At 42.1% G+C, this 23,234-nt stretch overlaps 1 protein-coding gene across 3 annotated transcripts in view; it reads left to right on the top strand.

Moving 5' to 3' along the window:
* Positions 1 to 23,234, top strand: part of EGFLAM (EGF like, fibronectin type III and laminin G domains) — a gene marked incomplete at its 5' end in the record, with an annotated part of 73,616 nt that overhangs the window by 31,297 nt on the left and 19,085 nt on the right. For all 3 annotated transcript variants that reach the window (XM_083884175.1, XM_083884174.1, XM_083884176.1), the window contains 8 exons: positions 10,258 to 10,373; positions 10,643 to 10,970; positions 13,437 to 13,537; positions 14,765 to 14,865; positions 16,012 to 16,156; positions 18,080 to 18,269; positions 21,972 to 22,097; positions 22,628 to 22,871. In XM_083884175.1, the coding sequence (XP_083740301.1) occupies positions 10,258 to 10,373; positions 10,643 to 10,970; positions 13,437 to 13,537; positions 14,765 to 14,865; positions 16,012 to 16,156; positions 18,080 to 18,269; positions 21,972 to 22,097; positions 22,628 to 22,871 (1,351 nt within the window). The remainder of the gene's footprint in view (positions 1 to 10,257; positions 10,374 to 10,642; positions 10,971 to 13,436; positions 13,538 to 14,764; positions 14,866 to 16,011; positions 16,157 to 18,079; positions 18,270 to 21,971; positions 22,098 to 22,627; positions 22,872 to 23,234) is intronic.

Below are 23,234 nucleotides of genomic sequence, written 5' to 3'. Positions count from 1 at the left end.
TTTTAAGTTTAGTGCCTTTTTTTTTTCCCCTCACTCTCTCATTTGCAAAACATCTCTAATTGACTAGTGAAAAAGAGCAGCAAATATTCAGGTAGGACTGTGAGCTCTGCAAGATTTGACATGGTGCAAAAACATAAACAACATACTTAGTGATCCACCAATTTAACTTGATGAAGATTTATTTCTAAACTGCCTCTCTGTTGTAGAATCTGTTTTTGACTCTTATATGGCAGTTATCATTCTTTTTGTCTCCTCTGTCATAAATTAGGTCACTTGAACAGTTTGCATGTAGTTTGCTGTGGCTGCTGAGATCATAAGTTTAGCTGCTGAAGTAAATGTTTGTGAAAACCTAGTGCAGTGTACCCTGGAGTTCTCAACCCATGGATCCTCCAGGGTCAGCTCCTGCTCTCTCAGGCACACATATACTCCTTGATATCTTGTTTATCTTTGGATGTTAGCAGCTGCATCCTTTGGTCAGAGAAGATAAAGTGTTTAGCTCTATTAATAAGGGTAGAATTGTCTTCATGCTGTGCTTATTACTGCAGTGTTCCAGGGAAGGCACTTTGCTTTGGAAACTGCTTGTTCCGCAGAGGCCTGTCACGATGTCTCCAAAGCATGGGTGTCTGTCATTAGAGCTTGGAATCAAATTCACATCTAGTGTCTATAAACATTGATTTCTAGAGAGGTCCGTAAGGGACATGAGCATGGCTCTCTGTGCCTGGATCAGAGCTGAAAATGCAGTATATTATGCATCTTGCACTGCTCTTTGAATGAGCTTAAAAAGTCTGTGCTGGCCCAGGGTAGGCACTTGGGTGCTGCAGTGGCTGAGAGGTTGGTTTCCCTGCTCCAAGGGCTGAGAGGTTGGTTTTCCTGCTCCAAGTGCCTGGCAGTGCTTGACAAAGACCCTCATGACCAGGCAGAGCCCCTGCAGGCCAGGGCCATGTCATGTCAGTGATGTACTCCAGCTCTCCTCCAGGCCACTTGTACTTGGGGCTGCTTTGGCAGTCTGGACCCTTTGGCAAATGCAAATGTTCTTTTACCAGTGTGTCGTTTGAAAAAGTGGCTATATTCTTAAAAAGTGCATATAGCCAGTGCTCAAGAAAGGCAGCATTTTCTTGTGGATACTTGTCACAACAACCAGATTTGTGCAGAGCAAGGAGTGTTGCTCAAAAGTGTCAGGGATGCATGCCTTTAGAAATAAATGATTTGGTTTTCTGAAGGGAGAAGTGTAGTTGAGATGATAGTCTAGCTGATAGTAGCTCTCACTTGTCTTTACATGTGATGTCTGTGTAGGAGACTGACTTGATGTTAACCAGATACACAAGTACACTGTGCATTAGTAGAAAAGCTAAACTTTTGTTGGGAGAAAATTGTTCTTCATTGAAGCTGTGCGTAGCCTGAACATTTATTTTCCCCAAAAACATTAAAAACTTCTGAAGAATGATTTAAACCACAGACAAGTTTCAGAAAAAAACAGAAACAGAAAAAAACCCAAACTACACATTTTGTTCAGGGGCATCCAATTAAAACTTGCTCCTAATTCACATTATGTATCTGAAGGTACCCTCCTGCTTCTAGCAGCCAGAAAGCCTACTTTTTGGTCCAGTTGATCACTCACTTAAGTTGCTCAGGTGTAAGTGTACATCAGATTTGAGGTCTTTGAAGTTTTGTGGTTTTTAACAGTCCCTGCAGGAGGGCATGTGCCATTCCCAGGCACCTGATAGACTCCTGGGGCTGCCTCAGGTACACTGATGTATCTCAGGTGGCACCAGTTGCTTGACTGTCTCAAAATGTGAGCAGATACCTCTTAGTCAGCTGGTGTTTTTGTAAGGGTGTCAGACAATTGGCATCTCTGAAACTGAAGCACCTTTATTCTTCAGAGCGCACATAATAAGAATTCCTACCTTCCTTGTTACTGTGGTTCCTCCTCCCACCTAAGCAGTGAAACATGCTTTAAGCCACAGATTTTTGATGCTATTTTCTGCCTGCCTATGTATGTATTCTTCAGAAATTCCTGAAATATCATAGAAAGCTGGCAAAAAGTTCATACAATATCTGACTCCTCTGCATTACATTAGCTCAGATGGTGCTGGCACTAAGGTCCTTAGTATGTTTGGATTTCAAAAATGTAGTTTTACGCTTATATGTGCTGGATTTTTTATGCATGACTTCACATAAGTAGTGCTTTTTTGATGTTTATTTTAATTGATTAACAAATTCCCTACATTAGCTCAAAAGCATGGACCTTCAGGGTCCATGATGTCTTGCACAGATTCTCTTGCAGCTCTTTTAGGCAGGTTGAGGCAGAGATAAGTCCATGCTACTCAGGGTTGTTTTCTGTTGTGGTTTGTCTCATTCTCACAGGTAATTCACACATTTTTTAAATGTGGGGGGGGGGGGGGGGAGGGAGGGAGATTTGCAGTACTCTTGACTGCTTTGTTTCTGGTCAGCATAGGAAAACATCATCTTTGTGTGCTCCACTAAAGGGATGCTGACAGTATCACCTAATGTGACAGACCTCCCCAGGTCCTTGAAAATAGAACATGTGGCCTTGATTATAAGCAGTTACCCCCTTACCTAGTAAAAAAGGCATGCTTCGTTAATTGCTCCATTTTCAGGGAGGAAAGAGAGGGCAAGTTTCCCCAAGGGTTCTCTCATTTATTTGTGATTTCGTTTCATTAATTTTTTTTCTGGAGGGAAATGATGCAATAAATCAATTTTTTGTTGCCTTTCTTAATTATAGTTGCACATTGTGGGTATTTCACCTACATGGTTGTTGGGATTTTGTTGTATAAAATCTTTCAAAGTGTCATGGACAATTCACTGGAAAATAAGAGATTGCACATACTCAGTTTAGAAACAACAAAATAAACTGTCCCAAAGAATAAACCAAAAAATAGATGTCATCACCTGCATTGCTTAAATACCCATCTCCTCGGGAAACAGATGGAGTTTGCACTGTGCCTGCAAGGTCACCAGCCTTGGGCTTTGGCAGACCAACAGAGGAAGTGTCTTCTGTTAAAAATACCCTCCTGCTTGTCTCCACAGCAAGCGTGACAGGAGTGACTGCTTAAGCAGGGCACATCCCTTCCTCTGGTCCTGGCTGTCACTGCCAGGATCACACAGAGCAGGGCAGTGCCACAGGTGCTTATGTATTCTGCATGGAGCTTGAATGTGTCAGCTGAAGCTCAGGCACAAAAAAAGGGCAGTCTCTGGGGCCCAAACCTTGATTTTAAATGGTGGTGATGTGTCCTGGAGATAGTAGATGGAGAAGGTTTTCCACAGTACTGTTTCCCACACATCTCCAGAGACTTTACGAAAGTAATTTTAGGGACAGTGACAAAAAGTGACAGCCAGGCTAAGCAACAGGCAGTGTCGCACTTTGAGTCACTGAAAAACATAAAATGTATTTTAAAAAGCTCCTGATGTATTTTGGATTAAGACCTTTGGGAGGTTCTGGACTAAGCCAGTCGGTCTCTTAACACTTCCATTCAATCTGTCTGTGTTACAGTGCCCCCTGTTCTACTTCTACACTCTCTCATATCTCTTGGTCATTATGATGATGGCAACCTAATTAGCAAAACAAAAGTTTTTGTGGCTTTACAGTTATTTTAAGAAAGATTTCTTTAGTATAACTTAATCCCTAATTATTTGGAAAGAGCCTGTCTAAAGTTCGTGACCCCCACAAGTTCTTCAATTATTTGTAAAACAGGATTATGGAACCTAGTAGAAGGTCTTAATCAGACTTCATCTCCTTGTACACTGGAACACTGATTGAATTAAATATAGCCTGCTTATAATCTCTGCGGTCATTGTTTTGGTATTTGCAGAGTACCACTTTGCTTAATTGTAATGGTTTACCACCCATTATGAGGTGAGCTCTCCATGAAAGCAACACAGGGCACTTAACAGATGGGCTGATGTGGGGGTTTGTCTACAAAAAGTCCTGTGAATTTCTCTGCATCCTGTTTTGTAGTTATACTGCATCATGTCACACATGGCTATCATGTTATGTCCAATGAGCAAAGGCCAAATGTAGGGAAGAACAAGGCAGGTGAGAAGCCAGTGGTCTGATACCTCATCAATCCTGTGTGTACTCACCTGTATAAGTTCAGACATGGTCAGGAGTGAGTGCATTCAGCAGCTGCCTTGCTCCCAAGTGCATTACATCTTAGCAAAACTGCTCACAGATCAGCGGGTAGAGCAATGTAGCATGTGCTGGCTGAAATGCATATAGCTAGAGTCAGGAATGGGAAAAATTGGAGAGTATGAGGCCTGTGGATATTAGGACACCTTCTGAAGTCACACTTATTCTGATGACACCAAACTTATATAGTGAATCTCTTTGAAGAAGGGCCTCAAAGCAGTCCTTCTACCAGACACAATAAGCCATACCTTCTTCGTTCTCTCCAGGTTATAAGTGTTGTACCTGTTCAATAACGTGAAAGGAACCATTGTCCGGTTTAAAATAGTGGGTACGTTTTGTCTCCCGAGGTCTTCTGTGGACGAGCATGGAGAATTTTGATCTGCTGGATGAAAGAGGCACACCTGCTGTTTGGGGAGCTGCCAGTATCTCCTAAGGCAGCACATCCATTGTGTGCTGGTGGTTATTCATGTATTTCAGTGATAACCACTCAAATCAGGAGAGTTACATTTCTGTGAAACTGGCATGGCATTAAAATCATATCCATACCTGCAAATGTGTTTATCTAAATATGAATATGAGACTTTACCTTTTTCTATATATGAATATATAGATACTTCATTTTCTGCATTGCTTCACTCCTGCCATGCTTATTGAACTTACATCTCATTAAGCCAATAGAAAGTTTGATTGAAAAGAGAAAAAATGTGACAGCATTTTGACCATAACAGATGTTTATTTTGTAGCTTCTAACTTTTAAGTTAGAAAATGGAGTTTGAGTATCACAGCTTGTTTGGGTACAAATTAGATTGTTTCCCCTGATACATCATGAATTTTCCTTTCTTTATTCTCAAATTATCTTTGTGGCTTCCATTCCTCTTAGGAAAATTACACTTTCATACATTAAAAGAACAGAAATAGCTCAAAATACCGTCAGACACATAATATAAAGGCAGTAACTAGTACTGTTGGAAATGATACTAAAATTTTCTAAAGTTTTTAACTAACTTTAGTCAGGGATTTTGTTCATCTTTACCCGGGGTAAGAGAATGGAAATTTCTTTTTAAGAGACTGTTGCCTGGGCAAGCCCTGATGAGCTTAACATCTCAGTGGACTGGGAGCTGCCAGAAGATGCACATGAAATAAATAACCATTAACAAACCTCAATGCCCGATCATCTTTCCTGGTGTATATCTCAAAAAGCTCGCTGAAAATGCATGGAAATTTAGTTTCCCTGTATTTTCAATGAAAATTTGTGAACAGTGTTCAGTGTGCCCAGATGGCCAAGAAGGCCAATGGCCTGGATCAGCAATAGTATGGCCAGAAGGACCAGAATAAAGATTGTCCCCCTGTCCTGAGCACTGCTGAGGCCACCCCTCGAGTGCTGTGTCCAGTTCTGGGCCCCTTGGCTTAGGAAGAACATTGAGACGCTCGAATGTGTCCAAAGGAGGGCAACAAGGCCTGGAACACAAGCCCTGTGAAGAATGGCTGAGTGAGCTGCAGTTGTTTAACCTGGAAAAAAGGAGGCTCAGAGGAGACCTTATCACTCTCTACAACTACCTGAAAAGAAGTTTTAGTCAGCGACGGGTCACTATCTCCTCCTAGATGACCACTGAGAGAACAAGAGGACACAATCTTAAGTTGCACCAGGGGAAGTTCAGGCTAAACATTAGGAAGAAATTCTTCACTTAAAGAGTGACTGTGCACTGGAATCATCTGCCCAGGGAGGTGGTAGAGTTACCACACCTAGACATGTTTAAATAAAGGCTAGATGTGGCACACTGCAATGGTTTAGTTGATAAGGTGGTGTTGGGTCATAGGTTGGGCTTGATGATCTCAAAGGTCTTTTCCAACTAGTTAATTCTGTGATGCTGTGATGAGCTGTGATGAGCTGAATTTCTGCAATTGCTGGGAGCTGAGTTAGAGCTGCCCTTTCCAGCAGTGTCAAGGTGTGAGCACAATGAAGCCACCAGCTGCCAGAAGCTCATTGAAGTGGACAATGGGTACAAACTAAGAAGTGGATGAGAAGTGGATGGCCATGTAGGTCCTGGCTGATTCCCTTGGTGAGGAGTGGGAGGGATGTGTTGTCTGAATCAGTGGTGACAGTGACAAAGGTGTCCTGGATGTGTCTGCCTTCTGCCCAGCCAGGGCCATTCCTGCTATCACTCCCACGGAACGGGAGAGGAAAAGTGCAATTCCATTTGCAGTTGCATTGTTGATGCAAACTTGAGTGTCCTGACCTCTCTCATAGTGAGAAAGGGTGAAAAGGGCATTCTGGGCCTGACTGACGCAACCCTGTCATCTTGGTCCCAAGAGGATCAGCAGAATCCACAAGCTGTTCAACCTGTCTAAGAAGAATGACATTCTCCACTATGTTGTGAGGAAGCCACTGAAAAGGGGACAAGAAACACATTACCAAGGCTCCTAAGATCCAGTGACTAGGGATTCCTGCAGCATAAGCACAGGCATATTGCTGTGAAGAAGCAGTGCACTCAAAAGAACAAGGAGGAAGGAGCAGAATACAAAGCTCTTTGCCATGAGGATTAAGGAAGCCAATGAGAAATGCCAGGAGCAGATTGTGAACTGGAGCTGGCTTTCTTCGTTGAGAGCTTCTACATGTAAGTCTGAATCATGACAGAAGTAAGGACATTGTATGTGATACTAAAAAGATACTGTACATGGTATTACCAATAAATCCCTTTTGTGGTGAACTTAAAAAAAACCAAAAAACAACTCAACACTAAAACTAAAATAAAATCATCACAACACAGAACAAAAAATGAACAGTTTACACAAAAATCCACCCCTTGCTCCTTCACCACAATTACAACAAAAATTCCCCATGATCATTCAACTCTATAAACACTTAAGATTCTCAGTACTATTTTTGCTTGTTACTTCTCCCAGTTAGTATCCTTATCTCAAAATCCTCATGACTGTCTTCATTCTCCAATAAAAACACTGGGTTAACCTTGCCCAGATGCCAGCCCCCCCACCCAAGCCACTCTCTCTCCTCTCCACAGCTGGACAGAGGAGAGAAAATTTAATGGAGGGTTCATGGGTTGAGATAAGGACCAGGAGAGATCACTCACCAAATACCATCAGAAGCAAAACAGGCTCAACTTAGAGATATGAAGTGAATTTTCTATGAACAAAATCAGAGCAGGATAATGAGAAGTCAAATAAACCCTTAAAAATACTTTCCCCCACCCCTCCTTCTTTCCGAGCTCTATCTCCTACCCCAGCAGAGCAAGGAGACAGGGAATGGGGGTTGTGGTCAGTTCATCACCCGGGGCTTCTCTCGCTGCTGAAGGAGAGGAGTCAGTGCCCCGCTGCACCACGGAGTCCCTCCCATGGGAGACAGTTCTCCATGGACTTCTCCAGCATGGCTCCAGCTCAGGGGCAACAGCTCCCTGCAAATTGCTGCAGTGTGAGTCCATCCCATGGCAACAGCACCCCTCAAACTCTGCAGAGTGGGTCACTCTTCCATGGGTGCAGTCCTTCAAGGACAGGCTGCTCCAGCCTGGGAGCAGGGCCCTCTTCCCACAGGTGTCCCACAGGCTCACAGGCTCCTCTCAGGCACCCACCTGCTCTGGTGTGGGGCTCATCCAGGGGCTGCAAGTGGATCTTTGCATCCATATGGACCTCCCTGTGCTGCAGGGGCACAGCTCCTCACCATGGGCTGCACCAGGGGCTGCAGGGGAATCTTGGCTCTGGCACCTGGAGCACCTCCTGCCCCTCCTCCTTCACTGACCTTGGTGTCTGCATGTTGTTCTCTTCACATATTCCCGTCTCCTACTCTTCTCTGTCTGGAATTAAAAATGTGTCACAAACCTTGTTTTAATTTCTTCTTAAATATGTTATCATGGAGGCGTTACCACCATTTCTAATTGGCCCAGCCTTGGCCAGTGGCATATCCATCTTTGGAGCCACCAGGGATTGGCTCTGCCAGCACAGTAGAAGCTTCTGGCAGCTTCTCACAGAAGCCACCCCTGCAGGTCCCCTCTACCAAAACCAGGCCATGCAAAATCAATCCAACTGCAAATCATATTTGTAATGCATATATTCGTGGTTTTACTCACTGAAACTCTTTTGTAGAAATGCATGTCTTACAGAATCTCTGTTACCAAATAAGAGGATTCTGATGTAGTGATGGGTGGAAGATACAGCTTGACTAGATGATCATTGTAGGTTCCTTCTAGCAGAATAATTTTCTACTCAGCTCTGCTCTGCTCTACTGTACTCTGCTCTACTCTACTCTTCTTTAGTCTCCCCAGCGTCCTACCTGGAGTAAAATTATTCCAGATGATGATTAACCTGAAGGACTATAAAAGTGAATACTAAGACTAAGAGGTTTTATTTACATTTTGATAGTACCTATTGTTTTCAGCATGGTGAAATTCATTCCAGTGGTTGCAGAACTGAGACCAGTTCATAAATGTGCAGTCTGATTCTCTAACAGTAATTTGCCTGTGCATTCATAGTCAGTAGCAGAAATAAGCTGGATGTAGTTTGTCGTATTTGCCTCAAATCTTGTTACCAGTCATAGAGCAGAGTTCTCTGCTTAGCTAATTTGGTAGAACTTAGTGCTGAATAATTCTGTTTAATGTGCAGATAAACTGTATTATTTACAGGATGACTAGGTATGCATTTTAGAGTGGAAATACACACATTCTCTCCCTGTCCAGTATGCTTTCTTGGTTGCAAGTGTGTATTCCTCATTACCGCTATTCATTTGCTTCTAATTTTTCTGTATGCTGATGTGATGTGAAAAGCCCATTGATAAGTAACCCCTGCAGAGTATATGGAGTGTGGCCAGTTAGTCAGCCAGGGCACAATTCATCTCTGGTGCACATATGTTAGATTTCATGACTGCCTGCCAGGACTTCTGGGTTGCAATCACAGCAAAGGAGAAGACAGTACAAAAAAAAAATTGAGGTAGGTACACTTCAGCTCAGTAGAGAGACTTTGTAAACTTAAGGTTGCTTATGCTGTTTTTAAGTGATGGCAAAATACTGTATGGAAAAGGCATATATGAATCTGTTGTTTTAATGGTTTAATGGTATCTGTTCTCAACCTTGCTGAAATGACAAGTAACTTTAATAATTTGGTTGCTTTTACTATGTTTCTTCATGACCTGGTGAACTTTAATAGCTAAAAAGCAAAAAACATTGTTTAGGCAGAATTTGCTATGTAAAGTGCAGGAAAGTACAGATACTTCCTATGAAATAGAAATGAGGATCCCATTACTGTTTAAACCATCCATTCCCAACCCAGAGTCCTCCAAAGCACAGTTCAGCACTCCGGGAAGTGGCAGGAGTAGATTATGTACATGAAAAACACAAGATCATAGAATCATGGAATATCCTGAATTGGAAAGGACTAACAAGAGTCATTGACTCCAAGTCCTGGGCCTATATAGGGCAGACCCAATAATCCCACCATGTGCCTGAGAGAATTGTGCAAGTGCTTCTTGAACTCTGTTAGGCTGGTACTGTGGCCACTTCCCTGGGGAGCCTGTTCCAGTGCCCAGCCATCCTCTGGGTGAAGATGTTTGTGCATGTTTCTTCTTTCAGCTGCTAAAATGTATTTTCAAAAATAGTCTAGGAATACACATTGGACACTAACTGCAGGAGTTTTGGAGTCAATGGAAGTAGATTAAGTCGTAAACAGAGCGTATCTTACCTGTGCACATCTTTTTTGCTGTTCCAGTAAGGGAGATACAAGATTTTATTTCCAAAAGGGAAAAGTTTGACTTAAAAACAATTCAGTCATTAAAATTTTGTCCATGCCAAAAAAGTCTGAAATGTCTGTCCTGGAAAAATTATGAATACAAGTCAGTTTGCAGAGAGAGAACTGAACTTTGCCTCCTTTATTTGTTTAATCACCTGGTAGGTGACTAAATGAAGGTCTTCACTGTGTTTTAAGTTGTGTGTATATCATGTGGACAGCATCTACTCTCTCCAGATTGACAGTTGTGTTGTCTGTACAGGATGAGCATAAGCATCACTTCAGATTTAAGTGTTGTGAATCAGGGAGGTGGTAAAATCTGAGTTGCTGTGTGCAAAGAAAAAAGGCTATGTGAACTGAAAACACTATTTATGTCTTTTCAGGCTCTGAGGAATTAGGAAGTGGAAGCTATGGGCATCGGTACATCACAGACACAGTGACTGGTGATGGTGATGGATTTGATATTGATGATTCAGACTATGACATCTATATAGAAGAGGTAAATGTTAAGATTTCTCTTTGCCACTTCCATTTTCTTTATAGTCTGGATATTGTAAAGTGTCCAGTCCTGTCAGGAAGTTTAATATCTGATGTTAAATGCTTAAGATATAGTGATACGGTCACTTCACATTCTTTTTCATTCTTTGAATTCTTTTTCTTCACTGAGGATGATTTCTTTGCCTCAGATCTGTATCTTGAAAGGTATTAGTTTAACTTGTCCATAGCATTTTAGTTTTACTGAATTGGTGTTCCTTTACTTCCTTTCAGCTCAGACCACTTCCTGCTATTAAAGGAGGCAACAGAAAATTTCTGGTCGAAACTAAAGTCACACCAGGGTCCAGTTCCAGGCTCCTGTCACGGGTCCTTACAACCACTTCTGAACCCACTACTTCCATCACACAACCTTCAACCACAGTGAGGGGGAGCACCGTGTGGGCAGCGAGGAGGGGCAGCGTGTCCCCTGCCGCACGCCTCTTGGACCTGTCGTGCGACGAGGCTGTGTGCTCTGCCGACAGCTTCTGCATCAACGACTACGACCGGGGCGGCTCCCGCTGCCACTGCAACCTGGGAAAAGGAGGGGAGACCTGTGAGGAAGGTGGGTTTCTGTGTGCCCCCTGCTGCTGCTGGCTGCTCTTTGTCTGAGTCGAGGAGTAGCTTTGCAGAAGACCCGCCAATGTGTGCTTTGGGAATAGCCAGCTGGGCTTTGTGAATCCCTGCAAATCGCAGTTCAGGCATCACCACCTTTGCTTTTTTTCTTCAGTGAGATGGGAAAAAGTTATTCCTTAGTACAGCTGAATTGCAGAACCTGTGTGAGGATGCACAGGGGAAGTTAATTCTTCTTCCCCCACCTCAGAGTCAGGGGATGATGGAGCAGGTATGTTGTTGATCACCCTGGTGTGGCAGGATTCAGTCATGGCACCCTCAGCTGGAAGCTGAAGACATTCAGCCCCTCTTTGACATTTGCCTTTTGGCAGCAGCTAAGCCCTGAACCACCCTTATTTTCTGTGTGGTCCAGATGATGCTGGTCCCACAGCAGGGATGTGAGAACACTCCCATTGTAAAATATCTCCAGAAGAGACTTTCCCTATGGTCTGCAGGTCTGCAGTGCAGCACTCAGGTCAGGCAAACTGGGACAAGGGAGGAGCAAAATCTCATCCCCAATTCAAAAAGCATGTCCTGAAGACTGAGTCAATGTGAGGAAATGTGTTTGACTCAATCAGGACTTGCCACCCATCCTATTGCCTCTTTTCTGGGCAGCTGAGCTATGGCAAGAACTTGCTGAGCTGAAGAAGGCTGTCCTGCTTCTTCTTCCCTTGTCTTCCTATTCTTTCCTTCTAGAGACCTAAACTCACCCTTTCACTGAACAGATCACCTGGTGAGCCAGTCCAGCTCCCTCACTAGGCCATAAGCAGGTCACTTTTTTCCTCCGAAGTAATTTTTCTTCTGGTTTAGTGACTGAGGGGTCAGATGAATGGGGTCAGATGAATTTCAGGGCACACGAAAAGCAAATGTCCCCTTGGTTGTGGTGGTGCTGTTCCTCCAGCTAAGAGAGAATTGTCCATCCCTCTGCATGCTGATCTGATGTGCCAAGACCCCATCAGGGACCCATGTTTTTTCTGCAGGGTTGTATTAGATCTTCATGTTGCACAGTGTCATGCTTCAGGGATACAGACACTGAGGGTGATTTATCTTCTTTGTACTGGAACAAAAAGAGCTCCTTCTGAAAACAATCTGTTGTGACTCAGCGACATGGAACAGCTGCAGATGTGATTTTAGGCCTTGATCAAGTATGAAGAGTTGGGGAGTTATTTGAACTGACAAGGCCATATACAGCTTGTAAAGTGGTCTGTTAGCATGAGTCTTAACCCTCCATTTTTCACAGGGGAGCGTGTTATTCCAGAGTAAGAATCATGTGCCAATACTCCTTTGTACCGAGTTTGTCTTCAGCAGCCAATATTGTTAAATAATATGTTAATCTGAATGGAAACAGACATTTCTTCATACTCAAGAGCTGCATGGCGGTCTGGTCCAGTCAGTTCTGCTTGTGGTCAGAACATGAGATAATTGTTCTCTGAGGTTGCATTCAGATTTGTAGCACCAGTCCTAAAATGTACGCCTTGCAAGCCAAAACGCTGGGAGAACTCTACCTAGATTTAAAAACTGAGTGAGAAAAGCACACTCAGTATTTAAATGGGACTCCTCATCCTTCCATCCTTGTTAGAGTTAAATTCACTGTAAATATAAAAACTCAGGCCTGAAACTGTGTCTGTCCTCACTACTTCTTAGGAAAATAAAGCTGCAAAGGTAATTTTACAGCTGGCAGTGGCTAGTAAGCAGTAAGATGTCTCTGATTTTCATTTTCTTTCAGAGTCAGGGAGTAACACAAGACAGCAAAGCGTGAGGGCTGATAATGCCATTTGACAAGAGGAATAAGAAGAGCCATTGTTACAGCCAGGGATGGAAAGATGCCTACAGGGTCTCTCTTCTCCCCATCTCTCCTTTCAGCTTCTGCCCTGAGCTGACTTGAGAGAAGTGTTGGAAGCTGCTGGGCTGTTAGGAGGCATCCAGTGATTCTCCAGATGCTGGCTGCAGAACTACAAAGCAGCAGTGACTAAGGCTGCCTAGAGTCTGGCCATGTTTCCCACGTGTGTTTTTGTAATCCTGCAGAACAGAAAATTACTTTGTCCTCTTTTTCTTAAATGAATTCTTAAAAGAAGATAAATATAAAGTTGATGGGTTCTGTCTTCTATAACAAGGATGAAAACCTGGAGAAATTTTCTTTGAACGCTCAGATTAAACTATTGAGCATTATTTGGCCCTCAGTATCCTGCTTCTTTCCAAGTTCACCAGGTCCTTGAGAATAAAGGAATTAGCTGTAAAAAGTCGTGGGAGTTAAAGGCAATAGGTTAACTGATTGTTGACTGCTGTTGACAAATGGTTATCTCTGGAGGAACTCTGCCTTTCATTGCCACTTGATGTTATCTAGTACTAAATGTGTATATTGATTTTTATATGGAAGAAAACTAAAACTAAATAACGTGCTTCCCTCTTTGCTTTTCAGACATTAGTATCCAGTATCCTCAGTTCTCTGGCTACTCATATATCACTTTTGAACCACTGAAAAAGTCCTATCAGACATTTCAAATTACTCTTGAATTCAGGGTAAGTTTAAGCAATTCTCACATTGGCGCTTTAAGTTTTGTTTACTTACTCTGATGCAGTGGACAATAGAACAGTAAACTCAGCTCAGTATAGCTTCAGTGTAATTGTAGTGAGCCTGTGCATAACCTTCATCTGCAAAGATCTGGCTTAACCCTCAGTGAATGTAAATGAAGTTCGTAAGCCGCTGAAGGGTTTTCTTCCATTGTTGGTAGGCACTACATGAGAGAACCCAAGGGACTAGTAACTGTGGACTAGCAGCAATGTACATTGGCAAGGTCATAGTCACGTGGACGTGCTACAGGCTGAAGACCACACAGAATTTTTATGAATTAGTTTGAACATGGTATGCAGTATTTTTGTGGACAAGAGATTATGATCCTGTCATTCTTAGCAAAACACTGCCGTATATGTAGCATTCCTCTCCGACCCTACAGGATTTCAGTGAACATTATTTTCTCCCTGTGAAGTTTGGGACATGGGCTACTAATACATTCAGGATACCATACTACTTAAAATACAGTGGGGGTACATCCCATGCTGGTTTGTGTTAGTGCTGTCTGTTTATTATGGACAGAACATGCAGAGCTGCCCCTAGAGAGGGTGGCCAAGCTCTTGGATGCATCCCCACCCCCATATAAGGTAGACTCACCAATCTGGGAAGGAGACTGTTACTAAAGCAGCAGCAATCAGTTTCCTCAGTGGTGATCTTACACCCCTCTGGCAAGTTGTCATTTTAAAATGCAGGATGGCTGCAAAAAGCCACTGTGTCAGCTGCTACGAGCATATAAAGAAATGCTGCCAGCACATGTTGTTTGGCTTGAGGAGTGTCAGTTTTATGGAACATGTGAAGTTGGGTGTATGTATTCATGCACAGTGAGTCTGATGTGTCTACACTTACCAGGCTTACTAGGACATTCTTGCTAGACTTTTTCTCAGGAGTCTCATGTGGGATATGTCTGACAGTCTTTAATATTTCCAGGCTTATTTTCAGGTCTGATAGTATCACACTTTAAGAGATGGTCTTAAATTGTTTAACCATTAAGGTAGTGATTTGCTAGGTTTTTTAAATGTAGGATTCAAAACTGATCGAACAATTTCTGATTCTGCAGGTTAAAAACTCATTCTGAAAAATGATTACCCTTTTCTGGAGAAAAGTCCCCCACTGCTGCTTGCTTTTATCTGTAATTGCAAAGCTTTGATTTTTTCATGTTGACACCCTGATTGCAGGCTGAATCTGAAGATGGTTTGCTGCTGTACTGTGGAGAAAATGAACATGGTCGTGGTGATTTTATGTCACTGGCAATTATCCGACGTAGCCTCCAGTTCCGGTAAAACCTCCATCCTAAATCTGATGTAAAGAGAAGGGGCTATTGCTGACTCCTGGGACTGCTATATGTGATGAATATCTCCAGTGTCTTTGACTTCTGCCCCATACAGTGCACCAAATGGACAGTATAATTTCATTTAAGTGTTCTACAATTCCTTTTTCTCTCATCCTTCTTTAGCATGTGAACATGTGCCCTGTTGAGCTCTTTTATTCAGGTCTCAGTTTAAAGGCAAAATGATCAATTTTCTTTAAGGCACTTGTCTGGGGCTCTTAGCTATGTTACCAGAAATGCCAGTGAGCCACTGTATTTGCTGAGCTGACGGTATATTGATGGTATATTGAGTCAGAGCTTTTGCTTCACAGAAAAAGACTTGCAGATAATGTAGCAAAACAAAACAATGTAATGCCAGCAAGGGGCCAGGAACTTCAATTTACATACAGTCTTTAGATGATACCTTGTTTAGATGATACCTTGTTTGGGTTTTTAAATGGAGATGAAGAGTGTTTCTTGCAGTCTGATAGATACTGTAGCAAGTGAAAGAGTATTTCCAGGATCTCCTTACTTGGGAGGGTGAGTGCTTTGAAAGTGGGGAATAACAAAGTGGGTGATGTGCCTTAGTTGTGTTTCTGTTCACCTACACTTCATGACAGTCAGGGAAAATGGGACATTTTGTTCACATTCAGCTCTCCTGGAGGTCTTCCTGTCAATCAGTGCTGAGTTTCAAATAGGCTAGTGGAGTTATTAATGTAGCACTGCCTTTCACCAGGGAGCTAGAAAAATTCCCAGGAGAAATTACTGTGATAGCAGGAACTCAGATTGTAATACTCTCCATCTTGAAACAGTTTCAGCTGTTGGCAAGCTTAGCAATGCACTTGTATGGACAGAGAATGCAAAATCTTCTCCACGTTAGAAAGACAGTTTGAAACTTGGAACAGATCTTATGTAGACTTGATATCTGATTTTTTTTTTTTTTTTTTTTTTTTTTTTTTTTTTTTTTTTTTTTTTTTTTTTTTTTGTGGTGGTATTATGTAGTGTGGAACAGAGAGGTCCCTGAGTGCAGAAAGAATATTTGGAGTAAAAAAACAACTTTTGGTTATTTGGTTAATAGAAGATTATCACTTTGCCCTCTCTGTCTCATGCTCCCAGGTTCAACTGTGGCACTGGAGTTGGAGTCATAACAAGTGAAAACAAAATCAAGCTGGGGAACTGGCACACTGTCACATTGTTCAGAGATGGGGTGAATGGCTGGCTCAGAATGGACAACAACGCTCCAGTGACAGGAAAATCTCAGGTTGGTAATCCTGCCTCTGTGGCTCGATCTTAGGGTCTCTAAAGGTTGTGATGATGTTTCTTTTCTTGCTACCAGAAGCCTGATTGGATTTAAAAGGTGCAATTTTATTTGTTGGTGTTAGGACATTTAGTGAACTATGATCAGAATACAGATTACTCTTTCAAATACGTAATCTTGAAATCACAGAGATAAATATCTCAGAGCTGAATCCCATGACAGTTTCCTTCTTGTGCTCCGTGTTTGCTCTGCCACCCTTTCACTACCGTATGCCAGTCTCAAATACAGGCTGTTAGAAGTTTACTAAATTGTACAGCTGCTGTCCCTGATTGCTTTCTTTTTCAAGCCTTAGAGAGCTGCTCTGCTTCCTCAGATATAAAAAATTAGATGCATATGTGTATATGAGTATATATTTATGTGTAATATGCATATTCCCACACGAGATTTGTGTACAGAGATGTAATTACATGTAAATACATGTAATTAAATGCATATTCTGGACAAAGATTTAAGCAGAGTAATGGAGATAGACATTCTGCCCTGACTTATGTTAACACTACCAAGTTCATATAAGGCTGACAAGATAAAATGTAATACAGGAAGATGCTTTGACTTACTCATCTGATGCTGGGCCAGAAAACAAAATTAAGGCACTGGAAGAAATGGCAATTTAAAATTGTTTCAGATGTCTTTCCTTTGACAGCTACTATTAACATGCTTTCCCTAGCCCTGAAAGAAAGCAGCTTCTTACTACTTTCCACTTTAATGTGCAGGCACTGAAGGAAAAAAATTGCAGTGCATTGAGTTCTCATCAGCTGGAAATGACAGAGGAAAGAATTTCAGTGTGTCATGTGTTGCTGTTACCATTGCTATGAGGCCATGCAAGGGGCAGATGTGAATCAGGAGAGATATGTACAGTTTCTGCAGTGTACTGTGCAAGTGGACACCTGCAGATTCAATAACCTCAGCTTATTTAGCATGGTGAAATACAGACGATGGTGATAGAATAGGATTTATTGTTATAAACACTATGTGGGCAGGGCAGGGATGAAAAATCCTGAAAGATTTTAGGCTAAAAGTCAGTGCTGTCAATAGCACAGGTTGGTAAAAACTGGCCCTGAATAGCTGAGAATTTTGAATGTTTTCTTCTGAAGAATGTTTCTTCTAAAGATCTGTGGGGTTTTGAAAGAACTGTTGAGTGGGAGACAAGAGTTGTATTTTGATCAGTTTGTGAAAGGAATTTTGACTCAGTTGGCCACAGTAGCATGGAGTTTGGGTCAGTAATCCAAACAAGGTTCTGTTGGTTTTTGATGGTTTTTGTTCTTGCTTCTGCATTGTAGCAATTTTAGTAAGCTTGTAGGTTACTTGTAGTAAACTTATGTAAGTTTCTATAGATTTGTTGAAGAGATGGGCTGTACATTTAGCAATGGCAAAATGAACAGAATCCTACTGAAGTTGTGATTTTATTGGCTTTTGCCTTTTCTTTGTTTTTTGCCTCTTTTTTGTAGTTTCATTATTAATCAATACTGAACACTTGCTGGGTTCTGTCCAAAAGACAGTATCTCATTGGTCTGTCCCCCAGGGATTAGAGTATAGAAGACAAACAATTTTTGGCAAAAGGAAAGCAAGAAATTGCATCAAAAGACAGACCATGCTTTCTCTTCAAAACAGTGATTTTTAGTCTTTTTTTATTGTGCTTTCAGTAGTTCATGTTATCATGATGGGATGCAGGTGAAAAAGGTCGATTTCAAATGGTGGACTGATTTGGGGACTGACTAATGGGAAGGAATTACCGATGAACAACCTACATATTCCCTGGCAGAGTTCTTCGTGGAGGAAAAAAATTGATTGCAAACCACTGTGGCTTAATGATTTCTCCTGTGTTATATCTGTTACACAGCGTGCTGTGCTCTGCTCTCCCCCCAGGGCCAGTACAGCAAAATCACGTTCCAGACCCCGTTCTACGTCGGTGGCGCTCCCAGCGTGTACTGGCTGGTCCGGGCTGCCGGCACCAACCGCGGGTTCCAGGGCTGTGTCCAGGCCCTCAGCATCAATGGAAAGACAATCGATATGAGACCCTGGCCATTAGGGAAAGCTCTCAGTGGTGCTGACGTGGGTGAGTGCAATGGCGTGGGGTCTTCAATCAGTGACTAACCCAAGGCTGCTTTTTATTTTGTTGGAACAAATGGAGCGAAGGGCCAGGTTTGGGAGGTGGAAGGGGCAGTCTCTGTTTTTGGCCTGGTTTTCCTCTGTTCCTTTGCACATTGCTCTTGCTGGGTCTGGAGTAGGACAGTTCATCACACTGCACAGGGAAGCCCTTTGTAGACACACTTACTGTGCACAATAAATAGTAAGCCCATTTCCATGGGCAAACAGTAAGATCTGTGTTGCAGATATTAGAATTGAGCCGGTACTTCTGCCAGAATCTCTCAGGCCACCTCTTCATGCCCCTGACTGACACAGTCCTGTCATCAGAAATCAATAATATCTATGCTGAGCTTGCATTTGAAACAATACGGACCCAATAAAATGTGTTTTGCCTAAAGACATCATTGCACTTGGCCAAAGTAATACATGGATCTCTCACACCCATAGCAGTCCTGTGGATGTTAGAGAGGGCTTTCTGTCTTACACCCAACCACTGATGAAGCATATAGACTTTCCTATATACTATCCTTTGTTTTGCTATCCAAAGTCATGGTGTGATTTAAAAATAGCTTGGAACAAATACTTCCAGCAGCTTTATGAAGTGTTACTATAACATTGATTTCCCTTCTCTTTTACCTTCCCTGCACAGCGTAAAAGATGGAGAAGTAGGGAAGCTAATTAACTAGTCCTGTCTCATTTATTTGTCTATTTCATCCATTTAATGGGCACTTGAAAAAAGGCAGGGTAACAAAATCCTTGCTGTTATCCCAGTCTAAACAGTGTAAGAGTAAACCCCCAAGCCAGAAGGCAAGTGGTAACAGTGAGAAATAGATTCCATATCACTGAACTCTCCCTGTGTGCTTCAGCCACAAAGTCATCTTTCTTCTCTTCTGTGCATTTGACATCCCAAGAAGGAAATGATTTATGAGAAACTTCTTAACAATTGCTCTGTATTCTCTAGATAACATGACCAAACTTCTGTGCAGTTTAGGGGTAGAACAGACAGGCCCAAGAAACAGTTGCTGAAAAGAGTAAGATTTTGGAGTGTAATTTCACAATAGAGTGAGAATATATGGAATTTAGACAGATGAAAGCCCTGCTAGACTTCTGTAGCCTTAATCTCTGTTGCCTTTTGGGATGCAGCTAGCTTCATTCCCATCCATGAATGCTCCACATGCTACTGCATTAACAATCAACATCAATGAAAATAAATGCTCTGCTCTGCCATGTGTGACTTGAAGCTGACTGATAAAGCCTTACTGTCCTTGTGTGACTACACACATTTATATGAAACTGTACAGAAGAGACTTGCAAACAATAGGTCATGTAAGTACAACTTAAAATGAAAAAATTGCAAGTAAACTCCACTAAGGTTTAGGAATTACTTTTATCAGTCAGTCACTTGGAATTTTTTTTTCTGTTGGCACAGTGTATAAATCAGGAGTGCTGTGCTACATGGATCCCAGAACTGAGGATGGAAAGGAGAGGGGTCTCTCCATCTCTGTGCTCTCTCTTCTGGCTACAGGAGAGGTCCCACTGGACCATGAGCTGAGGGACTAAGAGAGGAGGCACTGCTTGCGGTTTGGAGTGGGCATAGCAGGATCCAGGACTCCTGCTGCAGCTTCTCTCCTTCTTCATCTGCCATTGCAGCCAAGCAAATGCAGCCACCACACTTGTGGTTTGCCTCTTCAGCATAGTCACCTCACCTATGCTGGCCCAAAAGCTGTGAAAAGTCACTGGGATACTGGGAGAGCAGCCTGTCTTTAAATACCAAGACTGCTTGAATTCAAGCTGTTTCTCAAACCAGGCATCCCATGACTGGTCCCATTGCTGTTGTCTTCCTTATTTTCTGTTTCTCAAAGAACAGATACTAACAGATGTTTAACTCTGATCTGTTTGAACATACTGCCAACATTGATTAACACTGGAGCAGATGCAGAAAAGATGAGTATTGTCTTGGTTTTCTGTTTGTATCTTCACAGTTGATGCATAGAGATCCTTGTTTACACATACCTTGGCTCTGTTTCCTTGCCTGTAAAACAGAGCTAGTGCTATTCTGTCAGTGTCATGATAATTGAGTGACATGAGTGTATGAGGGATCTGAGGGACAAGGTACCTGTCCTGCCTTGGTTCATTTGTGGCCATTACAGTGCAGAGCAGAAGGAGAAAAAATAGCTCAATGAGCACTGCCAGCACCCCAGATCCTGTGGCTGGGCTTGGGGCAGATGTAACTGTCCTCTTCCATGGAGAAGGAGCATTTTTTCCCCCTCTGGGGGATTTGTGTGTTTTGTCTGTTCTCTACAGGTTAGCCTGGAGTCCTGTGTCATGGCTGCTGTACTCAGACCTTCCCTCCATACAATAAAAAATGGTCTTGGTAGGAGATTTTTAGATGTGCAATAGGAGACAAATCTGGTCTATCAGGGAATTAATTGTACCAGACAACCTGTGAGTTGTTTCTTCTTCTGTCCTGTGTTAGTTAGAAAAGTTTGTTTTCCACTGTGGAGAGCAGTGTGATTGGGATGGAACACCCCATCAGCCATTTATATCTGCATGTTGGTTTGTGGTTTTCTTTCTGGCTTCAGGATGGGAATTCAAACTGTAGAGCTGGTGCTGTACAAACACCAGCGCCTTACTGAAGAAGTAGAGACCTGCTCTTGAAACTGTCCTTGCAATCAGGGTGCTGTGTTTAAACAAACAAGAAAGTGCATATCCCATTCTTGCAATAGTTTTTCAAGACTTCTCTTAATCACCTCAAATTGCAAAACTGTTCCCCAGTGTTTATGGTCAGAGCTGCCTCATGAAATCTTTGTCATCTCAGAGGTGATAGTTCAGTCACAGTCCCTCAAAATAAATGTGTAGTTCTTAGTTTGCAATAAAACACTAAGCCCCTCCAAATGCTGTGATTACCATTGTACACCACAAAAGTCTTACTTGGTCTTTCTTAATGTATGCAATCACTTTGTTACTATTGACAAGGAGACAGTTGATCAGAAACTAAAGAAAATAAATTCGACAAGAACTTCAATAAGATGTACATTTGACAGTTGCATAGTCTGAGAATGAGAATTTATTTGTTCTACAATAATTTCAGCTAAAATCCAGCAGGAAGAAATAACCCCTTTGTTATTTAAGTTGATGTGCCAGCATAGTAGAGATGCTTCTTAAAAACACCATATGTTGATGATATGGATCCCTTTTTGTGTGGACAAAAGGGTTGACAACCTCTTTCTGGCTAATAAGATTAGTTGATGATGATTAACACCTCCCATGCTCAGCATGGCATGAATTCCCAGTGAGCAAAGAAGCACTTAAGATAATTTAAATTAAACAAGGCATGGTGCTTGTAAACAATTCAGAGAAATTTGTATCTTAGGAGAAAATAGGAAGAAGAGCAGACAGTAAGTAATCCAGGGAATGATTGAAAGTTGCAGCTATCCTATCATGGTTTGCTTGTAAGAGCTACTTTCTGCTATTTATATTTCTTGCTAGTCTGATATTAAAAAAATACTAATAATCAAGTTTCCTTGTCTAATTGCGCACCATTTGACAAATTGAGAAAGAATCTAGGCAGAAGAGCAATTTGTGTTGGTTAGTAGCCACGATCAACAGCCAAATAAATCCTCTTTGACAAACTTCTCCAATAAATTGATGTTCTGATTCCTGTGTTTAGGTGAGTGTAGCAGTGGCATCTGTGATGAGGCAGCCTGCATCAACAGTGGGACCTGTACTGCAAGCAAAGCAGATTCTTATATTTGCCTTTGTCCTCTTGGATTTAAAGGTCATCATTGCGAGGAAGGTGAGTGGATGCTGGGATGCCTCTCTTTCTTTGTGTGAGTTACTTAGTGTTCAATGTGTTTTCCACTTGGAGACTCCGGAGGACATCTCATACTGTTACACTGACAGAAGGGTATACTTGTTACTTCATCTTTTTAAAGTCACATACTAAAAAACCCTTCCCTTACTGCTTTGGAGCTACATCCAGCTCCTGCATAATCTGTTATTAGATCTGTGATTAGCTCTCAAACCTCTTTGCTTATTTAAAGTAACTCCTCCCACTGTGTGCATTCTTACTATGTTGAAAGGCACTATTATTAATCACCAAAGAAAAGGTACACAATGCTTTATGAAATAGATCCCTGGAAGAGGAAGGGATTAAGTAGTATTGGGTAAGATTAAAAATATTTTTAATTTAGATGAAAAAGAAATCAGATTGTTTTGCTAAGCATTAGCTTAAATACTTAACACAAGGAAAAGACACTGGTTGGTAAGAGTCAAATCTTTACATTCGAGCCTCAAGTGACCTGCTTGTGATTTCTGGATTTCCAGCACTCACCTTGGCCATACCTCAGTTCAACGAGTCCTTAAGATCATTTGCTAGCACACCCTGGCCCTTGGAACCACAGAATTACCTTTCCTTCATGGAGTTTCAGCTGACATTTCGTCCAGATTCAGAGACTGGTGTCCTTTTGTACAGCTATGACACAGACAGCAAGGATTTCCTCTCCATCGTCATGGTGGCTGGCTACGTGGAGTTCAGGTTCGACTGTGGCTCAGGAACAGCTGTTATCAGGTAAATGGTGTTGCCTAAATGTTGTTCTGCTTCTATCCCAACAGTGCCATGGTCCTGATCTGGGACAGGAGTGGACTGGAAAGAGTCACAGCCTATGATGAGGTGTACAAGCCCTTTGGTCTCTAGTGCCTGCTTCTAAGGAAGCACAGAAGCACTAAAATTGTGGTCAAGAGGACAGGATGTTCTTCCTACATCAGTTTATGTTTCAAAGCTTTGTCCTTAATACAGATGTTAGATTTGTGTCTATATGGTATTGCAGTAATTCCCTTCTTGCCCCCATGACATTGCACCATATTTAGTTAGGGGATCTATAAATATTTTATATATGTACTTTCTAGCCACAATATTGACACTTATGTGAGC

This window comes from Zosterops lateralis, assembly GCF_965231275.1.
Source record: "Zosterops lateralis genome assembly, chromosome: Z".
In the NCBI taxonomy this organism is placed as follows: domain Eukaryota; kingdom Metazoa; phylum Chordata; class Aves; order Passeriformes; family Zosteropidae; genus Zosterops; species Zosterops lateralis.
The sequence above is the reverse complement of the archived record's forward strand: the minus strand, read 5'-3'. Positions and strand labels throughout refer to the sequence as shown.